General features: G+C 44.9%; 1 protein-coding gene across 1 annotated transcript; it reads right to left on the reverse strand.

The window, feature by feature from the left end:
- Positions 1-275: 275 nt before the first annotated feature.
- On the reverse strand, positions 276-24,403 carry LOC119181071 (calcyphosin-like protein). The gene is made up of 5 exons (XM_037432246.2): positions 24,285-24,403; positions 18,760-18,880; positions 13,145-13,322; positions 4,072-4,281; positions 276-836 (listed from the first exon to the last, which is right to left on the reverse strand). Exons 2-5 carry the CDS (start codon positions 18,834-18,836, stop codon positions 735-737), a joined length of 567 nt encoding a protein of 188 aa, XP_037288143.1. The 5' UTR covers positions 18,837-18,880; positions 24,285-24,403; the 3' UTR covers positions 276-734.
- Between the last annotated feature and the right edge of the window lie 97 nt (positions 24,404-24,500).

Here is a 24,500-nt window from a genome sequence, read left to right on the forward strand (position 1 = left end):
ACTTAACGAAACCTGTGTCATTTACCAGTGTATAACTATTCCAAGATGAGCTGATGGCTGAAGACTCGTGGGCAAATTAGGCCCCGACAAATTTCTCTAATGTTTCAGCCCTATTTGATGGTAAAGTAGAGCGCCGATGTGCGACTTCAGCAGCAATTAGAAATGTTTAAACGACACAAGACAACCCAAGATCCGTCACAGCAAAACTTCAAGCGTAACAGCTTTCTCGCACATATAAAAGAAAAAAAAAAAGAATGTCGATCTTCTCACTGACATTGTCCAAAACGGTAGTAAAAATGCAAGCATGTAATCCCATTTGGTTCAGGAGTAGTACAATATTCTAAATGTTGGTTTGCCACTGCCCACGATAAGATATGCTCTCCTTTATCATGCAATGTGAACTACAAGCAAACCACCCTGCAAACGTATAGTAAAGTACGGGTAAGACGTATACGTAAAGATTTGTGGAAATTAATATTCAAGAGTTGCAACAAGAAGATGGCAAGAGTAACAAGAAGCCTGCCAGTGGAAACCGCAACACAATAAGCTAAAGGAGGGCCGTTAAGACGAGTAACGCGTCATGAGGATGCCTGAGATATGGCGACAGCTTCAACCGGGACGGGACAGAAAAGCACGTGTGACGGCTGTGCATCACGTGACTAGTGGCAAGGGTCACGTGGCCAAACAAAGACGGACTCGTTTTCACTTTTTTTTTTCTTGCCGAGTTCCGTCGCTCAGATCTTCCAGGCGTTTCGCATCATGAGGTCGAAGTAGGCATCCGTGTCGATGGAGGCACTCACACCCGCGTAGTAGTTTACGAATTCTTCGATTGTCACCTGCAGAGAAAAAATGCCACGAGTGATCCAAAACACGCCGGTGAAACGAAACATCAAATGCATCTAGTATTATTCTGGCATCGGAGGCGATTCAACAAGAAACTGCCATCTACACTGCAAGCAAGCAAGCAAGCAAGCGAGCAAGCCAGGCTCTCTCTGGTGTTTATTAAAGAAAGGGACTGTAGGCTGTCAGTTTTTGTGGATGATAACTTCAAAAGAGACAATACACTATTCTGACACAGAAATGCTGGCACGGTACAAGCCCACAATAACAGATTAAAGACCCTCTTTAGATAAGTCGTTATAATTAGGCACCCGAATTCGACAAAGATGAAGAAATGCATCACATTAGGAATCACCATGTGAGCGCCACAGAGGAATCTTCTGTATCGATTTGAAAAAATAAATTGAAACATTGCTGCGTAGTGGCCACAAGTTACATCAACACCTAATCTAGTGGTGTACAAGTCGTCATTTTAGTAAGATCCCCAGGAAGTTACTGCATATGCCTTGTAATGCTATTGTTCATGTCTCAATTCTGCGCCTTTACATATAAAAATATTGATCTGATTAGAAGGCGTACAATATGAGGGGCACAGTGGTAGAACAGGAGAGGTGGCCAGAAAAGAACCTCAAGCGCTTACCACACCCCTTAGCTTAAGTTGCTCACATCAACTGCTGGGACGTGAATTTCGATAAATTTTCATTGTTCTTGAAGAATACGTAAATACAGTACAAACTGTGCATATGACCAGTGTAAAAGCCACAATGCATTGTTCGCGACACCCTTTCCACTGAAATCGCAGCTCAGCATCCCCTTTTTTCTAAAGCCAAAATGTACTTTGACACCAACCCTTATATATCACCACAACCAACGCCGCCAAACGCACGTAATAACGATTACCCATTTTGCTGGAAAAATGGCTGGCAAACCATTGTTTGTCCATCATAATGCAGCCAGTGTGTTTTAGGCCAGTAGGCAGACCACAGCTGAAGCTCCTAATCTTCGACAGCATCCACTATGCCAGAGTTTCGTGACATATTGAAAGTACTGCCCGAAGTCATAGCGAAGCTACTGAACACCGCGTATTAGCTGTGGACTAAACTGTGGTCGCTAAAGACACTACCATAGCATTTACGCACTAATGAAGGCACGTGCGCGGCTTACGTTGAGGGTCAGAAATGAAACTGCCGAGTACAGCATCTGCTTGCACAATCATGGATGATGACTATGCAGTTTTGAAGGCATGCGCCAAAATGTCGCAGTTTTGACAGCAGTCCCCATCAACCGTGTCATAGATAGCGCCCACAGAGTTCACACGCACCAATTAAAATTGAAAAAAAAAAAAAAAACACGTCTGCTGCAGCTACGGAAGCATCGATTGCAGACAATGCGATCGTAATGACATTTCGGATGGCACCGATGCCTTATTGAAGGCTTGCGGTTGATTCGATTGTTTGTGAATGCCGTTTTTAACTTCTTTGTGCCATGCAGCTACGGCGCTTGACATGCTCAGAACTGTCTGAATGAACTAGGTTGTGGCCAAATATACGAAACTTTCATATCATTATAAAAAAAACATGTGCTGGCAGAAACCAGCGAAAGCATTCAAATTATAAAATTTTCCAACTTGACAAGGATCTAATTACCAAGCTTTAACTGAAAATGTTTTTTTTTTTAACATGGAAATAAGAAGAAACAGGTTTACTTCAAGTGGACGCATAAACAAATATATTTTCCACTTGATTCATTTATCAGTGATCTATTAGCCCCATAGTTCACAAAACCAATTAGCATCAAGCAAAATAAAGAGACAAAGAACAAGTCTGCATGTGTACTGCAAGTGTAAATCTGCACGAAAAGTCTATTTAAGCAACATTAACTCTTTGGTGTTGAATATTCAAGAGCTCTCTAGTGTAAACAGCACTTCACTGCAAAGCTCTTTGTCGTAAGCCAGAGATATAAAAATACAGTTCAAATGCTCATGGCACCAACCGGCTACATGCTTTCAAGTAGAGGAGAGTGGAGAAATCAGTCCGCAGTACCCCTGCTGCCACCTAGCCCAGAAGTAGCCAAAACTGAAGAGCTTTCATGTAACACGTGGCAACTACTACTGTGAATGGGGGTCTGCGGATGTGGAAAGCTACAGTCAAAACACGGAGGCCCGTAGTTATTCAATATGTGCTTGACACATTGTGCTCGAGTATTTGGGGAACGAACACATTTAAGAATTCTTTTTCTCTCACCCTATAACCATATGAAATTGTATAATCGAATGAACGTCATAGCCCTAATTATTATTGATTTGTTCTGAAGTGTTTTGCCAAATATACTGACTGTTTATCTGTAATATTGTGTTGTTTTCTTTGTTCTTATTATTTTTTTTTCAAACGTGTTCACTGTTGGGCCATTTTTAGTGCTCTCCCTGCTTGGACTACCTCTCCACCATATTTGATAAACTTAGAACCATAGAACAGTGGCTATCACCACTAGAATTCAACTGGCTAACTAGTGCTCTGCAGTATGTTGCCAAAGCTATAGTGCCACTACGACAGGTCTTTCAGATCTCCTTCTCACATTTTTCATTAAAGATCAGCTGAGCTGTAACACTGATTCAGCAACTGTGTTAATATGGTTAAGTGTTTGAAGGCAAGCTATAGCTGCTGAGCCACTTGCTGCCTTTCAAGTATGATTGGTATTCATGACCAAAGATTCATAGAATTACAATGCACGGTTTATGCCATTCTACTGAAAAACCTTGATGCTGTTAAAACATGGGCTGTTCCAAAGCGCTAATTTGGGCAAAGAAGCAAGACGATACTAGCCAACAGGGCAAAACGTCAACAATGGGCATAGGCATAAGTGTTTCACCTCTAATTCTCCCCATCAGCAAGCAGGGTGGCCTTTCAGTGCTCATACTGTGCTATCTCTGTGTTTAAGCACTGCATCAACCATGTAAATATTTCATCGACATTCGTATTTGCACCACCCAAAATGAACACCAACAAGTGAGCGGACACAACATCGGCACCGTGCTGAGCACAACAAAGCACCTAGGTTGTGCCCTTTAGCTCTCCTCGTTCATTCTGGACCTCGCAAATATGTTGATGCCAAAACCAACTACCCTTTTACCAAATATCCCAACTAGCCCAGCTTTCTATTCTACCTTACAGGTTTGTTCCTACACTCAGGCAGTCTGCACAAGATTTACTTAAAGCTCACTGGTGTTCTCACCTTGCCGTCGGGGTCGTTGGGGCTGTCAAAGTTCTTCAGGAAAAGCAGGAACACCTGGTCCTCAGTGAGTTCCCCGTTCTGGTACTTGGGGTGCTGCCGAGCATTGTACACGCCCTTGAGGTCCTGGACGGTGATGATGCCGTCGCCACTTTTGTCCATCTTGTGGAACGCCTGGGTGATGCGCTCCAGGCGGGCTGCTGACATCGGAGGCTGCACGCGACAGAGACGGGCAAAAGGAGAAGGGAAAAAGCGAGAGTGAGAGGGACAGAGGAAAGGAAAAGTGGGGAGTAAACAGTTTGCTACCATACACACGGTGTGGAAGAGTGGATGCAAAAGATGACAAGAAAGAAGGGGAGTGCTAAGTTTGTTCTGGACAGTCCAGTCTAGCAATGGCCAGCCAGAACTTCACAGAGAACAGACTCAGGCAATACGTGCATTGAACTTGCCAATGTGGCCTGAATGCCATTTTACAGATAAAAGGCCCACACTATGGATGTCCTTTTTGTCATCCATTGTTAAATATGAGAGAAAATGGGCAGGTTCAATGAACGAAACAAGGACATTATTAAGGAGTGAGTGAGAAGTTATTAGAAGGCAGAGAGGTCGGCCTGAGCTAGTTCGCATCTAGCCTGCTACTCTACACAAGGGATAAAGGAAGGAGGAAGGAAAGAGAGATGAGGGATGATGATGGGGACGAGAAAAGGTGGTGCGTATGTACAGTCGTCCTTTAGCATAGTACCCTAAAGTCTAGTATCTAGTTCAGTGCTTTTGATAAAGTCTAAAACAGCCTTTGTAGCAGTTTTAGACACTGTTTGATCGTTCATTGCTGACAATATGTGGCTTTCACTCAATGGTATTTGTCCAATGCTTGCCAACCTTGAAGTTGGCATTTTTCTTTGCACCACGTATAATGGGCAGTCACAAAATGTGTGAGCTAAAGTTTTGCGCACTTAGCAGCACACACAATTTGGGCTGTCCGCATAGCCGATTAGGTGGGTGTATATTAGCATGTCTGCGGATGATTTTAGCTGGAAGACAAAAAGTCATACCGGGGTCTGTTTCCCGCAGACGCTTGTTCCGATGATCTGGTGGCGACCAGTAAGTGGCAGCGCATTTGCGCATGAGCGATCTCAACAATGTGTTGACGTGATTTCACGAATACAGTACTTTCACATACATAGGAGCATTGTATACAGCCGCTCTTGCTTTGCTATCGGCTATTTCGTTGCCAACTAGGCCGCAGTGTCCCGGAATCCATTGGAGTATAATCAAGTGACCACTCCTGTGTGTTAGGTCAAATGCTTGGACGATTCCCAACGCTGACACGTAAAACTGGCCTCTTCTTGAGCAAGAATGGGTAGCTTGAAGCGCTGATTTTGCATCGGACAGAATCATCTATTTACGCGGTGCTTGGTTGAGCAGTTGAGCACTGCCTTCGTAGCGGTCACTTGCAATGTCGTCTCAGGTCAACGTTACAGAATGGTTTCTGCCGTCATTGGTTTCTCATTTGTGCGAGCTAGAGCAGCTGCTAGAGATGTTCTCTGCACTGTAGCGAGGATTCAACGAAACACTGACGTTGCCTCTCAGGTTAAGCATGTATGTTTATCTTTGTTGGAAGTGCACTTTAGTATGTTGCGTGCGCTGCGTCAACTCACACCAGTCGTTATTTTTCCTAGTCGACATAGGCAGCACACCCCGTCCTGTCAAGGCACATGCTGAGCGAGGGTTGACGCTGTGCTCCCGCCATGGCAGCGATGGCGCTGCCACCGGTGTGAAGTCACATGGAGTGATGAGGAAATGCCCTCACTCTCTTTACGACTTGGCATTGCTTTTGGATCGTACTCCTTCTTAATAAGTCCGTGGCTGGGATACTGCAGCTTATTCCGATGCACTCCTCCGATAAGTTGAACATCGGCGACACCGCATCCACTGTACATTGTGTGCGAGTGTAATAGAGGAATTCTGTTGAATTATTTGTTATGTTACTGCGTATCATGTGTTATTCTTAAGGGTTTGTTAGGAGGCTCCCCACTGAGTAAGAGCGACTAATAAATGCTTATCTGTGCGTTCGTCCACGCAATGGCCTGAACTGTGTTCTTGCAGTCTATGAGCACGGCTCAATCTTAAATATTTTATAAGGTGTAACACATCAAAGCCACAATATGACTTTGAGATGCCATAGAGAAGGACTCAGGAAATATAATCCACCTAGTGTTTTTTCACGCGCACCTTAATTTAAGTAAACGGCCCTTTGGTTTTTTTCTAATTCATCGGAAATAAAATCGGCCCGACCAGGATTGAATCCCGCAACCTGCGGCAGCTTTTCCAGACTCCATGCACCATGACAAAACTCAACTCAATAGCATCTACGAAAGTCATAACGATTCCTTGAGTAGACCCAGCTATTTGAGACCCAACTTGCTGAAAGAATGAGTTGGGCTAGTCGATGGCATTACAAAGTGGCAATCTTCGTACAACCACTGGACCCAAGAAAACTGAGCTACAAAAGCCACTCAGTAACTGTATTTGCCTCCCATGAAATTGTTCATGACCATGCCGTGATCATGACCATGCCGTGAAAGGTGTGTGTGGTGTGAATAAATGACAAAAATTGGTGATAATGAAAAACGATGGTGGACATGTATGGCATTAGCACAAGTACCTCACTCGTTCATACCCTTGCGTCCAAGGGCCGTGAGGCAAGTGCTTTCCTGTGTAGCCACCGCAGCAAGAACCTCTCTGGAGAGGTCGTGCTACGGAATGCCCGGGTATATGATATGAAAATTATGAATTTCTTCTAAAAACGCTAACAATGATTTATGACTAAAAAGTGGTTCCCTACCAACGAACATTGCAGGGTGTAAAGGTATATGTTGTCTGTAGGGTAAAGAAAAATGCTGTTTTTTTAGAGTTTCTAAGTGTTTGCACTGAATTAACATGTGAAGGACTGTTAATGCTTCACCACATTTGTCACACAATGGTGGATCGCCATCGGACAAAATATATGTGTGTGTCGTGTATGTGTGTCCTATCCTCAGTCTCGTTAGTATTACCTCTATATGACACGATTTTGATACTGGTAGCCAATGACCAAGGTGTGGCTTAATAATGTGTAGTTTGTTTTGTGTGTGTGTGTATCCCACTTGCTCTGCCAGTAGTCCCTGAGGTTTCGCTTGAGAGACGGCTTAAGATCAAGGGCCGAGATTAACATGGGTGTAGGGGCAGTGCTTTTGTGGGCGGATGCAGCGAGCTGATCCGCCCTCACGTTGCCTTGGATCTCACGGTGCCCTGGCACCCAGCACACCACAACATGTTGTTTGAGTGTGTAGAGCGTGCACAAAATGGAGTAAAGTGAGACAAGGACCGGGTTTTTTTGTTTTTTAAGACTGTGCAGAGCCGTTACCACACTGAGGGAGTCTGTATAAATTACTGCTTTTTGTATTTGTAATTGTTTGATGTGATTAGCTGCCACAAGTATCGCGTAAGCTTCCGCTGTGAAGATACTTGTGCGAGAGAACAAGACACAGGTGTTTGTTTGTGGGTTAAGTCGAAATCCGTTTTCATCTGCCCATTTGGAGACCTTGTTTAAACCCAGCTGAACCTGCCGCTCACACATTGCCAAGTTGCATGACTTGAAGCCAAGCTGAACGTCGTCGACATATGTACAATAAAACATATTGCAGGGGATGGACAAGTGCAAGGAATTCATTTTGATAATAAAAAGTGTGCAACTAAGTACACCACCTTGTGGCACACCCGTTTCCTGGACAAATGTTTGGGAGAGAACACTGCCCACACAGACGCGGAATGTCCGGTTTGACAGGTAACTTTCGATTATGTGAAACATTCTTCCGCGCACACCAAAGTGGGACAGGTCTCTTAGAATTCCAAAACACCATGTTGTATCATAAGCCTTTTCGATATCGAGGAACACAGAGAGAAAATATTGTTTATGGACGTAGGCGTCTCTGATCTATGCCTCGATACGAACAAGGTGGTCTGTGGTGGATCTACTTTCTCGAAACCCGCACTGAAATGGGTCGAGCAATTGTTTGTTTCAAGTATATGTACGAGTCGGCAGTTTATCATTTTTTCGAAGACTTTGCACAAGCAGCTTGTAAGAGCAATAGGCCTATAACTTGAAGCTAAACAAGGGTCCTAGCCCTCTTTCGAAATGGGAATAATAATAGCCTCTTTCCAGGAGATAGGGATAGTGCCTGAAAACCAGATAGCATTGTACAAACAAAGTAAGGTTTTTCGTGTTACGGCTGGTAGGTTTTTTAACATTTCATACACCACACTGTCAGAACCTGTGGCAGAAGTACTGCAGGAGTTTAGAGATGGTCGGAGCTCAGCTAGACTGAAAGCTTGGTTATATGCCTCGTATCTAGTGGATTTGTGTTCGAGTTTCCGCTTTTCTATTCTTGTTCGGTATTTTTGGAAAGTGTCAGTATAGTGGGACGAGCTGGATACCTGTTCAAAGTGTGCACCGAGGAAGTTTGCCTGATCTTTCAAGGTGTCACCCTGAGTGTTTAAGAGTGGAAGTGTGTGTACTTGTTTTCCTGCTATCCTACCGACCATGTTCCAGACTTTAGCCTCCTGTGTGTATGAATTGATCCCTGACAAAAACTTCTGCCAGCTTTCTCTTCTGGCCTGCCGACGCGTTCTCCTGCCTTGAGACTCTATTTTCTTGAAGGTGTCAAGATTTTCGGCTGTCGGTGAGTTTCGAAGCAGCCTCCAAGCTCTGTTTTGCTGTTTGTGCGCGTTTCGGCATTCAGAGTTCCACCATGACACACGCCGTTTTCCAGGGTATCCATTTGTTTGTGGAATGCATTTTGTTGCAGCATCAATCAAAAACGCTGTGAAGTAGTTGACAGCAACATCAATGTTCAAAGTACATATGTCATTCCAACCTAGACGAGCGATGGTATAAAACTGTTCCCAGTCGGCTCTTGCCACTTGGGAATACAGTCGCCGACCGATTTTTCGGACCTGGCGGGGACCGAAAAAAAGTACGAAAAATCGAACAGTCCGAAAAATTCGTTTTCGCCAAAAATCTGAAGTTTATTGCATCAGGCAGGTTTAAAAAAGTCCTTGATGCTGCCTTGCCTCAAACTACGCTTGGAGGCAATTTGGTTTGCCCGTATTTGCGCCAAGGTGACATCGTCGCCGTAAACGCTCAACAAAATTGTCACCGCGTTGGCGATCTCCGCCGCCGACGGCTGCGGGCGGTCGTCGTTGTCGTCATCCGACGATAACGACGACCGCCATCCGGCGTCGACCGTCATCCGGCGACATCTAGCTGCGAACGTCCACTCTCTATTAGCTTGATTATGGCAGCTTTCTTCTCCATCGTCAGGGTCGTATACTTCCCACGCTTCTTCACACCACCCGGCTCCCGCGATGGCACAGATGGCGGAGCCATGGCACCGAGAACACAAAATTCGATGCCGCAGATAGCCGCTGCGAAGCACACAACGTCTCGACGCTACGCGACACAACACGTGCAGAATGGCGCCTGAAAAAAGCTGCAACGACGATAAAAGAATCCTTCTTTCGCCTCCTCCCCGTGCGATGTGATGACGATAGTGCTGACCGAAGACGAAAAAACGGCATCCATCACCGCGTCTTTTAAAAAGCAAACACGGCCTCCGAAACTTAAAATATGGCGTGCGCATTCCAATCTCGGAGGCAGGAAAGGCATCTGAAAACCAAGCTTAGCCAAGCCGACGGAAAATCCAACATGGCGGCGCTCACAATGGCTTGGGGCGTGGCACAAAACGAGCGATTTAGTCCGAAAAATCGAACTTTCAGGGGCAAATTCGCCCGAAAAATCGGTCGAAACAATGCATTAGCTCTATGGGATCTCTGACGGTCCATTTATGAAGTCCGGAATATCCAACAAGTCCGAATTTTTGGAGTCCGAAAAATCGGTCGGCGACTGTACATGGTGGACACTCAGTTACTGTAGCTGTGCTCAAAACTACGGGGAAGTGGTCACTTCCGTACAGATTACTGACGACTTTCCACTGGAGTAGAGGCACAAGAGATGGAAATACTATGCTTAAGTCTATGGAGGAGTAGGTGTTATTGGCGAGATTATAATAGGTTGGTTCTTTTCGATTTAGGAGACACGCGCTCGACAAGAGAAGGAACTGTTCAATCAGTCGACCTCGCGCGTCATACCGAGAGTCACCCCATAGCCTGCTATGCGCATTAAAGTCTCCAAGGAGAACATAAGGTTCCAGAAGTTCATCAATTAAAGAGTGTAAATCACGTTTTTGCAGCTGATAGCTAGGAGGAATGTAAATAGTGCAGATTGTGATCAGTTTATCAAAAAGAACCGCTCGAACAGCCACTGCCTCAAGGGATGTTTGGAGTTGTAAGTGTGTGCATGCAATTCCTTGATTCACTATAATGGCAACACCTCCGGATAATGTCATGGCATCAACGCGGTCCTTTCGAAAAATAGCATTTACGAAGAAAATTTGTGTGTTTTGAATTAAGGTGTGTTTCTTGTACACACAGCACTTTTGGTGAGTGTTCGTGTAAAGGTTCTTGGATGTCGTCAAGGTTTCTGAGAAGGCCCCTGACGTTCCATTGTATAATTTGAGTGTTCATGGTGAATGTAAAGTAGTGCTGTGTGTATAAAAAGCGAGTGTCTGTTTAGACAGGAAGCTTGAGTTCACTTAACAGGGCTGCCACCAGGCCCTGTTATCTGCTTTTTTGTTTTCTTGGCGCGCTCCAAGGAGCCACGCCGCTCTTTCGGCACCAAGGGTACTGATGTATCCATTGCATCCTCGGAGGCACTGGATGCCCGCACGTGCGGGCTGTTAGTTCGAATTTCGGGCCTCGCCTGGTGAGGTGAGGCCTAGAGACCCGAGGACTCTGGAGTCTCCGGTCTCTGTTTGGGAGTAGGCGGTGTAGCCTGGGCCACAGCCGCCTTGGGGGCAGGTGCCACAACCACCGACTTGGTATGCGGGGGGCGAAGGAGTGGCGAGGGCTGGTGCGGCGGTGCCCTCTGACGCGCCGCATCAGCGTATGTAGGTCCATAGAATGGAGCGACTCTTCGCCGTGCTTCATTAAATGAAATGTTCTCCTTCAACTTCTACGTAATTATATCTTTTTCTTTTTTCCAGTATGTGCAGGAGCGTGAATATGCGGCATGGTTTCCTTCGCAGTTTACACAGTGTGGCGGTTGTTTGCAGTTCTCAGACACATGGCCTAGGACTCCACATTGTGCACAAGTTTGGCGACCACGACAGGTTTTAGAGCCATGGCCATACCTCTGGCATTGGAAGCAACGACGAGGGTTTGGTATGTACGGCCTGATAGATGTCTTCGTGTACCCTGTTTGAATAGATTCCGGTAGTTTACTGGATGCAAACGTGAGTATTAAGTGTTTTGACCGTGTTTCCTTATTATCTCTTCTGATGATGATTCTCTGGACATTAGTGACATTTTGGCTCTTCCAAGCCTCCAAAAGTTCAGTCTCAGTCAAGTCAAGTAAGTCCATGTCAGATACCACTCCGCGAGTTGTGTTCATTGATCTATGTGGTGTTATGGTTATTGGTATGCCACCGAAATCTGAAAGACGGTCTAGCTTTTCAAATTGTTCTTTGTCACGAATTTCGAGAAGAAGGTCTCCGCTAGCCATTTTGGTTACCTTGTATCCTGTGCCAAGAGTTTCGGTAAGACATCTAGCAACTACGAAAGGAGAGACGGTCCTGGCTTGCTTTTCAGTTTTTTCACAGTGGATAACATGAATGTGACGATATGTTTCTTTTGGCTGGTTGAAAAAATTTATATCATCTGTGCGTACCTGCTTTAAGCCGGTACGATAAGACAGTAGGGGGAATGCTCTATGCATGCCTGTCTTATTTTTGTTCAGCAGCGATGGCGGCCAACCACCACGGAGCCCAACGAGGGGACGCTACAAGTTTGCGAATGCTGAAACCTGCAGACGCCAGCCGTACAACGCCACTATAACCCAATGCGCCTAGACCAAGGTAGGCTATTTGCACAGGGTTAACCCTAGCCGCCAGGAAGTTTGGAAGTAAACGGAAGAGAGTAGAAGACAGGACAGATAAATTGTAAGAGATAAAGACGAAGATGTAGGGAGAGAGAGACAGGAAAAGGTGACTGCCGATTTCCCCTGGGTGGGTCGGCCCAGGGGTGCCGTCTACGTGAAGCCGGGGCCAAAGGGGTGTGTTGCCTCTGCCGGGGGGCCTTAACGGTCCAATCACCCAGCGTAGGCTCAACCCCCAGGATCCCCTTTTCCCCGGACACGGCAAAACCACGCACGGCTAGGCATGGGAGGGAGTAGAAACTCTCCCGTTAGCTCGGGTTCGTGGTGTCGCTACACACCAAACGCCTACTTGCGCAGGCGCCCCTGCGGGGCAAATTGTTGTCAAGCCCCAAGATATATTCAGATGAAAAATCCCAAACCTACAAAAATGACCATCCTAGCCAAAACATGTTGTTGGGCTAGTTGGTTTTCATCCACGATTTGTGAGTAAGCGCGAACAGACAAGGGCATAGAGGAGAACTGACAGGGACAGAGCGCTACTATCAACTCATCTTTTATTTTCGTGCGAACAGATAAATATATACCGAGCGAATGCGTAGCAAGATGACAAAAGAAAATATGGGGGCATATGAAATTGCGAGATTAGCGAACATATGCACTAACCAACCTGACGTATCGCTTTCTCAAAAAAAAGTTTCTTTACCATAATTTATTGCAGTGACCCGAACTTCTTGTCATGTCTCGATTGTTCTTTGTACACTTGCTGGGTTCAAGCATGTGAATAGACAGAATGTTCTTTTTATTTCCAATATTTTCACTTGCTCGGTATACATTTATCAGTTCGTGCGAAAATAAAAGATCAGTCGAAATTAACGTTCTGTCCGTGTCAGTTTTCTCCCACGTCCTTGTCCGCACTTACTCGCAATTCATGACCATCATAAATGGGCACTTAAGATGTGGCACATTACGCCTGACAAACAAAAGTTGGCAGGTGTATATGGTACAGCACAACTTGACATTAGAACGAAGGTCTGCCACACTCACCCTGAGGGCGACGAGGAACTCATTGAAAGAGATGGTGCCGTTGCCGTCCCTGTCGAGCTCCTTGAAGAGGGCGTCCACCTCACTGGGGCTCAGGAACACCTTAAAGTCCTGCAGGCCCTTCTTGAACTCCTCCATGTCGATCTTCTTGTCCCCAGAATCGTCCATGATGCGGAATTGCCTGCCCAGCATTAACCACACACAAGCACACATTGAGCCACACGCTGCAGAGATGGCAATGACATACAGGTAGTACATAAGAGCACAAGGGCCAGAGATGGCCAAAAAGTGCCAAGACAGGATATCGCACATGATCAGTGATAACGTAAGGTACCTATAGAAGGGCCTTAAAATCTTGCACTTTAAATGTGCATAAAATAAAAATAATTTAAACAATTAAAACAATGAAAAATGTATGCAATTGATGCATGGGATACAGCCAACACTCTTGTAAGATACAAATGTGTACAAAACACATGAATGTACCTACATTAAAATAGTGGTTGATGAGAAAATGTATAAGTGGTATCCTGGTTATGAGAGACACCTCATATAAAAGACATGAATTGTTCCCCCAACGCATGCCTCTACTAAAGGCTTAAACCGTACAATAAAAGGGTGAAGAAATATTATGCGCTATTGCCTCGCAAGGGCTCCTGTGAAAAGGGGGCGAGAAGTTTAACACATCGAAAAGATGAAACTTTTGTAGTAGCATCCTCCTGCACAGGATGTTGGAAGAATTTCACAGGCAAATGGTTGTCGGTATATGAACATGCCACACATAACATTGATCAGTTTCTGTCACGAGACCTTAACATGCTTTCAACTTAAACTTTCAGCAACGGCCACAATGTCATATAGTATATCACAGACAGAAAGCATTGACACTTAGCGAACTTTTTATCATGTGGCCATATCTACTACATTAACCATTCAGCGAACGACACATATGCCAACGATAATAGTTAAAAGTGATGCTCTCTCAACAACTACTTGAAATGAAATGCATGGCATGGCGAACACGCAAGATGAAAATGTGAACTGTACCTGCTGCCACAGCCTCTAGCGACATGTACTGTTAGTGTCAAATGAAAGCCAAACAGCGGCAAGCCTTCGCGATAGTGTAGTGCGTGCCATTCAGCTATCATTGACAGGCACTCACATCCTGTTCGGCAGCTCAGTGGCACATACCCGTGGCTGTACATGGTGATAGATGGACGGCACGCACTATACCAACGCAAAGGCTTGGCGCTGTTCGGGTTTCTTTTGACGCTGATAGCACTTGTCATGCACGCCTACGCTCTGCCTTGAGAGTAGGTACTAAGCATTTTTTGTTGGCAGATAATGACCTCCAGTGAAAAATTCATGTTTAATAGTGCAAGGGGTTCACGAATAGAGCTGCAAAACTAACTTTATTATGTTTCAGCAGCAATGTTTCCTTCGGCTACGATCGAGTGTTGGAGTCACTGAACTGGAAAGGAAGGTGGAACAGGCGTCATCAATCCAGCATTCCAGTGTCGACATGCATCACCATTGTGAGCCCATCAAGAGTGTCAGCCCAAGCAACCTACCCGGCGCTGTCACTGTAAAACTCGTCTGCCAAGGCTTGCATGTCATGCTTTTGTCAGGCAGTAGTTATTGGCGACGTTTGTCTGATGACACGGCAATTGTATGAGAAGCTTAGAAAAAAAAAGAGGTGCAAAAAAGGGTGGTATAACTGCTGAAAAATAGAGGTACTGACACAAAATTTCAGGGCCGAGATAGCCTGCGGGGTCGATTCTCGTGAACATTCGTGTATCATCTGCAAGATATCAACAGACAATATAGCTTGGAAGGTATTTTAAATTAATTTTGAAGCTTGCCTGAGCGACCGACTCCATAGCGCTATAGACACCCTCAAAGGTGACCCCGAGGTAACCCCCTACTTCCCTCACGTCACCACGCTGCGGTCAACAAAACAAGTTGTGATGGCATCATAGCCGCTATTTTTCTTTTGCCGCATTACTTCACAAAGTCTATATTTCTAGGCGGCTGGTTTCAAAAGCGTTACCGTGGCGCACGCTTAAAAAGCTTTGTGTTTGGCGACATTCCAGTCCTGTTTCCTACTTGAAGGTAATTGTTGATGCAAAACACACGGAAGTGCGTCACAGTTCTGTGTGCTGACATGGTCAAGAGCTGCACACGCTAGGTGGCGACAGTTGCACCTAGTTTTTGAAACTCTCTCAAGCCGAAACTGACTGATAATGAGGGGCCTGTAATTAAATATTTGTTGCGTGCTGCAGCGAAGGATGTGTCGTGTCATGACTAACAGGCCCCCAGCAACGCACTGCAGCAGAAAAACGTGAGGCCATAGTTTTTGTGTCAGTACCCCTTTAAACAACTCATGAACCACCCGGAGACAAAAATTCAGTTATAGTTGGGAAATTGTGCAAGAGTGTACGACAAACACGGGGCCATAAAATTTTTCACGACAGTGCAGAAATAGTGGAGTTAGACGCGTTTGATTATCGAAACCGCGACGATCACTCATTTTACTGTCTCCCGTGTTTCTCTCCCATCTTGACGTACGCGACATACTGAACGGCAGGCTAGGCCTAATCAGCGTTAATTGCATTTCAGTAGCAGTTGCGTGCTAGCTAAGTTGACATTTGGTACAGAATCCACGAAACTCTTTGCAGTGGTTGCACTTGAAGGGAAGGAATACATATCGTTAAAGAAAACGAGGGTGGCACGTGTAGCACTCGAACAGTGATTTGCTATTCGATTGCGATGACTTGAAATCGGGTGCGTGCCCGTGAAACAAAACGATTGGCGTCTTTCAGTGCATGAATTTTCGAACATGATTTGGCATAGTTTTTGTGTAGTGCGCACTACCAAGGCATTCTAAGACATAGTCGGCGAATTTCGACAATGTTACTTTCTTGGCAGTGAAGGACTGCCAGTGTTGCGTGATGCCAGTCCCACATTGTCGTGCTTCGTATGCAATGCCACAGCTCCTGAGCTGTCACAGTGCATGTTCACCTATTGCCCATTTTGGGCCTATCTAGCCTAACCTACGTCTAACACAGCATAAATGCCTTTCCCAGTAGTTTCCAGTTACCTTTGTCCTGGATACCAGTCTGTACCATCATTGTAGAGCTCATGCATGTGAGCTGCTGACACCACTTTAAGATGGCAACCGAGAGCAACAAAACGGGTATTGATCAAGGGCTCATTTCAGATGTGAAGCAGCTTATGGCGGAGCTCAATCGGGTGGTGTGCGGCGTGACCACATTTACTGCGCATGCGCAACAGCTGGCCCAAGCAATGCCAGAACGCACTCACGCATGAGCATGTTCTGGCCTGCGTAAAGAGCTGGGTAAGATGCTGGGGCCTCTCCCCCTTACACTCCCTCGGCAACCACATGATTGTGTCAAGGAACGAGCTTCTACAGATGCAATGGCCATTGTCACGCGATAAACACACGTGCTTACGCGTGACGTGGCAATGAAACCATGTGGTGTGCTCCAACAAGAGTTTGGAATGAGTAATAGCAACAGAATTTACAATGAATTCATGGTGTGCTCCCCTTGCAAGGACGCGTCAACATCGAGCAAGGTGCCCGTGATGAGCGGAATTTGAAGACGACCCATGTGCTGCTTCGCATGCTACTCACGATTCCCTTTAGTAGGAGATGGTGTAATTTTTTTTCTTGCTGAATACAACCGAAGGAAACCTCAGGAGCTATCTCGTACACAATTTTTAATACAGCCGGACCCCACTACAACAAACGTCGCTTCAACGAAGGATTTTTTATTCCCAATCAGTTCGCCATTAAAGTCCATCCATCAAAGTTCTGACCACAACGAACCATTTTTCCGGCTTGTTTTCGCTTTAACAAAACTTTCGCTTACAGGAGCTTGACTTGAAAATTTATCTTACGATAATTTGAGCATATCGTCAACCACAAAACTTTTCGAACATTAACTGCACTTTGTCTCCACGAAAATATGCACCCATTGCTCGCTCATAGGAGCGCACCATTGTTTGGTGGTGATGGGGATGCGGCTGGCCGCTTTGAGGCATGGTGCAGGCTCGCTTTGCTATGCCAGCGCCATAAGAGCCAATCCGCATTTATTCAAGATCGCACATTCGCAGCATTGCACAGCAACAAAAGCACTAAAGCATCTTTTAAAGCGCCCAAACCTGTCATTAGTGCTTGTGCACTCGCGTGCGCTACAGCAGCCTGGGCACGGTAAATGTTCACACCGACGTGAGCACAGACAATTACGTCGCAGTTGACGCAGACATTATCACTCATCATAAGCTAACTGAATAAGCAATAATTGAAGAGGTTTGCCATAACACCGCGTCGCCGGACATAAAAGTGATGCACAACACACATCGGCGCCACCATCAGTCAGTTAGCTCATCATTAGAGATAACATCCGCGTCAAGGGCGATGTATTCATTGAAAGTGATGGAATGAATGCATTTGACATCATTCGCTTTTTCACTGGAGCCCGCGTTTACGACCTCGCGATGCACTTGCTGACTACGTGCGAGTGTATGCTTCAAGAAATATAGGATTAATGTAACTTAACATCCCTATTTTGTTTTTCAAATTTAGAAATTGAAGAGTGTTATGATTTTAGCATTTTTTCGTGTTGATGTCTTGATTGGTTGTTAGGTGGTACCGCAATTTCACCAAACATTGGTGGGAGGAGGGGTGGAGGAACATGGCGGAGGGGCTGATTGCCATTGTCGCAAATTATGAGTGCGGGATTAGATAATGCCAGGCACAAAGCAGGCTCACTTAATTATCAGGCTTGAGAACTTACATTTAGATCCAATCCAAGTCATCTGGAGATCATTCTTTGTGTTTTCTATCAAACGAAACGGTACCTCCGTCTATTCTGGGCCAATTCTTTGCATAGCAGATGACAAATGATTGGCAGCACAGCCTTTTCTGGTGGCTATTCTTACACCTGACCATCAGTCTTGCCTTGATCAATCCCTTGTGGCGCGTTTGCTCCCACTCTATCACAGAACATGCACAAGATAGCCCCCTAACAGACTGCCAAGCCAAGGAATGTGTACAGGCATGACTTACTGTCTGTACTGTAGTAATTAAACTTGAATATTGATGTAACAAGCCCAAACATAACGAATTATCAATTATAATGAAGTGAATGCAGAATAGCTCTATCCAGGTTAGATTACTGTAAACGTATGTTTACCACAAATTTTCCGATATAACGAAGTATTTTAGTGGCATGTGTGATTTTGTTATAATAAGGTTTAAGGGTACGATGTAAATTTAAAGAAATTAAAGCAGATTAAGAGACGACTTGCTGCTACTAGCGACTGCACCTACAACTTTAGATAACGTGTCCGATGTTCCACCCATTGAGTTACAGCGATGGTTGTCCTCCCATCGACTTTCATATGACAAAAAGTCAAGAAAAAAAAAAAGCTCTTTCATTTGTATTAGAGAGGTTGCCTGGAGATAAACTAAATACAGCACTGCAGACGGGCACGATGAAAAACCAAACAAAACATGCAAAACACACTATAGACCTGGACAGACTCAAAGCGTCTAAGAGAGACCATTGTCCAACAAAGGCGCTCGGACTCACCGTGCGAATCCCTTGATTCCATGTGCCCCACGCTGGAGGCACTGGTGGCGAAGCTTCTCAATGGGAGTCATGGACATGTCGAAGTGCAGTAGTGGTTTCTACGGCAGCGATTGCAGGAGGTCTGCAGAGGTATGCCAAGAATACAAGTGTATGCAGCGAGTTAGATTGGCTTAGAAGAAATTATCATCTCATAAAAAGTTTACGTGGCTTAATAGAAGTGGTTCTCCCGGGCACAGTAAAAAAAATATACTAGAAAAAACAGTGCCGTTTTTGTCTTTCATTTTTACAGCGCAAACTGTTATGATATCAAAACTTGGGTCAGGCGTGGCACCGTAGTTGTTGGCCGCCGTCGCTGGTGTCCGTAACCACTATCGCGAAATAAAAAAACCTAGTAACAAGGACACAGTGGGGCTCAAACCCGGGTCTTCTGCATGCCGGCCCAGTATTCTACCACTGAGCTACGCTGATGCTAGGGACTTGTTTGCAAACTTGCCTCAGGCAGGCTTGATGTCAGGAAAAGAATTGCATTAATCCGAGTATTAAAGCGTTTTAGAATAGCAAACAAACCAACCAGGTGTCACCCAATGCGAACAGCGTCACGCACCCAGGTGTGCACCAGGTGTCACCCACTGCATAAACAATTGGCACAAAATTTCTAGCAAGTGTTCAGTGGATACAACACTTCTCAGAATAATGATGAAGGATAGTATAGCGAATGCCGGTCTACTACTCAGAAATTATTATTAATGCTGTAGTAGGTACCCAGCAAGTGTGCTTGCAGCAGTTACCCAATGGGTGTTAAGAAAAGGCTTTGAAAGGCCGCTCTTCTAGCTTTCACTATCACTGTGCTGCACCTTTCATGCAGGCTGCACCGTTAAGCATCGCAACCGTCCCATTTCCTGCTCTGTTGCGGTGGTCTATAGAATACCCCTCTCCTGCGGCAGAGTGTAACTAGGCCAGTTGGTTGAATGCATCAATGAAAGACTCCGATAGCACAATAGCGCCTTAAAGAGAACTTCGACGTCACACCTTGCGACATATTGTAGGGCGTCTGGATGCAAACCCTTTTTCGATAACACCGTCATCTTGCACAAACATAGAGATAAAAGGCAGGACAACTCGCGAAAGTGCGCTTCATTCAAGATACGGGAGATGACTACATATCTGAGCCCTCTGTTTGCCTTTTAGATTGTCAACTAAGTCAGTTGTATGAGCTTACTGATAACAGATAGTTTCCGCGCATGCGTTTTTGGTTTTCAAAGTGTTTGAAATTTCCTTCAATAAACTGCAGTCATTAGACGGCGCTTGTTTGTATTCTCTTTTTCATGCTCAGTCTTGTTCGTGCTGAAAAGTTTTCAAGACGTTCATTCACCTAACAAAAAATTCTGTGAGCAGCTGATTGATATAAATATTTGCTCAAATTTCAGAAGCCCTTTCTGTCAGTTTTTAAGGCATCCTACTGCAGTACCAATATACATAATCTGAAAAAAAAAAAAAAAAAAACTAGCAATTTTTCGGTGCTCAGTGTTGTAGCTCATATGAGGTCTGTCGATTTCATTGATAAGCTCTCCATCACTCGTGTCAGATAAGGAACCTACATCTGCTGACAGCAACTGCTCCGAATTTCGCTTCTGCAGAACTCTGCAAGTTCTCAATGATAAGCCAGCAGAAGCAGTAACAAGAATCGATAAGTGCATTCAGATTTCGTATATTGCGGCAACATGCATTACGGTCACGGTGACTCAGGTGAAGCCCCATCAATCGCGATTCCGTTGACATTGTGAGCTGAGAATAGCCGTCCCCAAAACATGCACAGAGGACTGCAAGATAGGCGTTGTTCAACAATAGTACTGCAGTGTAGTTTATTGGCTAGTTACACATGATAGTGCTCCAACAAGGGCATCACCAGAAATGTTTTCAGGAGAGGTTCAATCAGATTAACAAGTGTTTGTACACGTGAATGTGTGTATGAATATAAACACACAATAAATTGAAAAATTTTACAGACGAAGGGGGCATTTGGTTGCATTTCTTTTCTTTTTTTATTTCATGCGATAGCGGACAACATCAGCGGTGGCAGACAACTTCAGCGCAAGAGCAGTCCTTGTAATCTCGGAAAATGTTGCGCTGTGAAACTAGTATGGAAAACCCACCCTCTTTGATTATGCCACAGTGCCACATCCCGCCTAAGTTGTGGGGTTAATTTTCAGGGTTTGCTTATCAAATATCTCAAGGTATGCCAACGAAGCCTTCATATTCACAACAACTGCATAGGATAGCCTTAACAATACAAGAATCATTTTGGCCGAGACTAAAACACTCATACCCTGTGTACATTTGTAGTAAATATAATCAGCAATTCAATACTGCAGTGCAAGAAATTGGATACTTGTTAAAGGTTAGAGACGTTACAGACCGAGTTCTGACGCACTTAACATGAGCTCAGAGAGTGACATGAAAGACCTCACTTGAGGCACTCCCGAGTTCTTCACAATTTCAACTATACGCATATAATTTTGAAGCTGTATTGAGCGACATATTTTACACCCAAATGCTTTATTTACCCTTAGTCGGCATGATTTGCTATTAATACAATGTATGAAAAAATAAGCCAGCAATGCGTCTTCAGACTTATTCAATAACTTCACTCTTAGGTGCAATGAATGTAGTGCAATTACATCTTTTGAAATTTATGGAAAGGCGATAAAGAGCACAAAATAACAAATAAAGAGCACAAAATAACAAGTACACGAAGATTGATGCCGTGCACACAAGTCTACCCGTGGTTTTAAACTTTCTATTACTTTTGTCAGATGAATAAAAAGGTGCGTAGCGGTACCCTTCGGCTAGAGAAAAACGCAGAGAGTTCGTAAGCCATGCTTGATATATTGAAACAGTTGGAAAGCAGTTGTATTAAATAAGCAAGAGGAATTGACAAAAATACAAGCTTATTTCCAATGTTTTTCTTTCCAACGGTAACATTGGGTTTAAACTTGGAACAATAAATGACAATTCAGATTTGAAGCAAATGGCAAACCTGCTACAACTAGCAAATTTATATGTCTGTTGGCATTTCAAACAACAGGTCATTTTTGTTGTTGTTGAAGCTAAATGCACGTTGTGATTACGTGATCTCCATTGCCACTAATGAGCTTGCATTAACAGGGGACTCTAGTTTGTGATAGCTGATTTATGATACCTGGTTTTTCTAATAAAGCACCACTGCCATTATTAAACCAGATTTTTTTAAATAAAAGTGAGAAAATGGGCAAAGTACCTTCCTATTAGTGTAAGAGAACCCCGATTGATTTTATATGAATAGAATATTCTATAAAGTTAAACTGCTTACATCTTGCCATTAATATTGGTATTGATTAATGCCTCTTTTTTATCTTTCCAATCTTTTTAAACATACACATACAAAAACTGAACAAAGGCAGTTTGCTTCCTACTGGCTCTTTCACTTGCATCAAATTTTCACAGTACTCAACACACAAACAGGCAGATGTAGTCGTGTGTGGGACATCAGGCGACGCATGCGCATTAGAGAAGTGTTTCGAAAGCTGACCAAAGCCTTTCGCTCTAGCTTCAATACGTACAAGCGCATCCGGCGCCTGGTTGCAGTCACGCTACGTCAAAAAAATGGGGCCAATAAGCTGTCATCTAGAACAAATAAAGACAGAAGCAGCTGCACAAAGAACTGGGGCAGGTGTTGGAGTAGATTGGCCTTCCCTGGGATGTTTTGAGAATTGGCACTGTCGAGATATGCACTTCCTCAAATTGCCATTTATACGCGCACATATCAGGCACCTTGGGAGCTACACACGTTTGCAAGAGCACTTCGATTTCTGAAGCGTTCTAGTAAAAAAATAATGGGCTTGTCAAGTAGCATTATCGAACATCTCAGCTGAGAAAACTGCCTCTTTTATTTTTGCAGTTTTATGTCAGTTTAGAGGCATTCGCTTTGACTGAACCCATAGTCGTAGTGGGTGGTACAGGTTCATGGATACAGGTAAGTAAATGAGACATAGTAAACAATGCATCTTAACGAAAAAAAAAAGAAAAAAAAAAGTGAGCAATCACCGAACTGTAAACACTCGTATTGCGTTAATTAGGGCTTTCAACATTTTAATCGCACTAACCAGTTAGCTTTAATGCTCGCCTTTTCAAGTTAACGACAACGAATCCAGACGACTCTCCGGATTATCCGACGGAAAGCGACGTATTAATCCACGGCGATGAAGGTTGTTAGAGCTGATTTGTAAGAAGCACTAACCAGTTGGCCAAAACACCCACCTTTTCAAGCTAATGACAACAAATTCAGACGACTCTCCGGATAATTCGACGGAAAGTGACGTATTAATCCACGGCGATGAAGGTTGTTAGAGCTGATTTGTAAGAAGCACAACATCGACATTTTTGAAAAATAATATCTTGGATTTTACGTCCCAAAACCACGACATGATTATGCTCGAGGGACGCCACCGTGAAAGGCTCCGGAAATTTCGACTATCAGGTGCATATTGTACAGTGACATCGCGCTGCAGACGGCCCTTTAGTACGTAGCCCCCATCGAAACGCGACCGCGATCGAACCAGCGACATTCGGGTGAACAGACGAGCACTTTGCTGAAGTACCACCAAGACGGACGACGTCTACAATTACAATCAGTTTTCCAGTAAAAAGTACCTCCGGGTCTTGGCACTCGCGCCAGACGTCGTGATATGGCCGCGCCTACTTTTGGTTATCTCTTGGCGCCGGCTCGACCAAGCGGGCGTGCCGCCGCTCTTCTCGTGTGCTTCCCGAAACCTCGCGTGCGGTGGCGAACAAAGTAACCCCGCCGAAAAAAACAGAAGATCGAGGACAAGGCGCCCACCCGAGCCGATCGCCTGACCCACATAGGATGACCCGCGAGGAGCCGGCGGCGAAGAAAAAGACCGTGCAGCTACGCTTTCATAGGCAAGACGGGACCCGGTTTAACCCGGTCCCGTCGCGCTCCACACCCGGTGCGAAAAAAACTCGGCTAGAACAGCGATAATGCTCACGTAGCTCTAAATTTCACGTAGAACAACAAAATAGACCCAGATACCGCTTGTCTTCATCTTTTCAACTCTCCCACGCCAATTTCTTGCGCGACGGTGCACAGTTTCGCATCTCCAACGCCACAGGCATTAGAATCATTCAACTTAACGATCTCGTTGCTACTGCGGCACTAACGGCGCGGATAATTTACGAAGAAAGTAAGCAGAAGTGCACGAGAGATCAGAACAACACTGCGTTGCGAAAGCGGCGCGAGACATTTTAGCGGCCATGAGGGGGGCTCGGCTCCTACGTGACGCTGGGCGGTGCAGGGCGGCGACATCGCGGCGTTCTGCAGCACGCATTCGCATCGATCTACTACCAACTCGCTTGCAACATTGTTACACAAAACGAGACCGAAATTAATTAACCGGCGTACGCGCTCGCTACGATCAGAAGCCGGCGCGGAAGCGCGTAAGTATGAATGTTTTTTTTTTTTTCTTTACCAGTTCGTGAAGCAGTTGCGTCGGCGCCGGTTTTTGATCCTTCCGCTCCGCAGTGCAGACGAATAATGGCAAACGCTCGCAAATGCGACCTACACGCAACTGGACAAATAAGATGAATGAGACTAGGAAGAGGGAACAAGAGTACCTAGACTTACTGCTACGCAACGTACTGATGAATGAAACTGTTTTGTAGAGCCAACAAAAAATAATGTCTGA

This window comes from Rhipicephalus microplus, chromosome 10 (genome assembly GCF_043290135.1).
Source record: "Rhipicephalus microplus isolate Deutch F79 chromosome 10, USDA_Rmic, whole genome shotgun sequence".
Lineage (NCBI taxonomy): Eukaryota > Metazoa > Arthropoda > Arachnida > Ixodida > Ixodidae > Rhipicephalus > Rhipicephalus microplus.

Coding starts and splice junctions, on each gene's coding strand:
- LOC119181071 (XM_037432246.2), bottom strand. CDS start 18,836: ATGTCCATGACTCCCATTGAGAAGCTTCGCCACCAGTGCCTCCAGCGT. Junction 4,282..13,144: donor AGTTCCTCGTCGCCCTCAGG/GTGAGTGTGGCA, acceptor TGTCGCGTGCAG/CCTCCGATGTCAGCAGCCCG. Junction 837..4,071: donor CCAACGACCCCGACGGCAAG/GTGAGAACACCA, acceptor TTTTCTCTGCAG/GTGACAATCGAAGAATTCGT.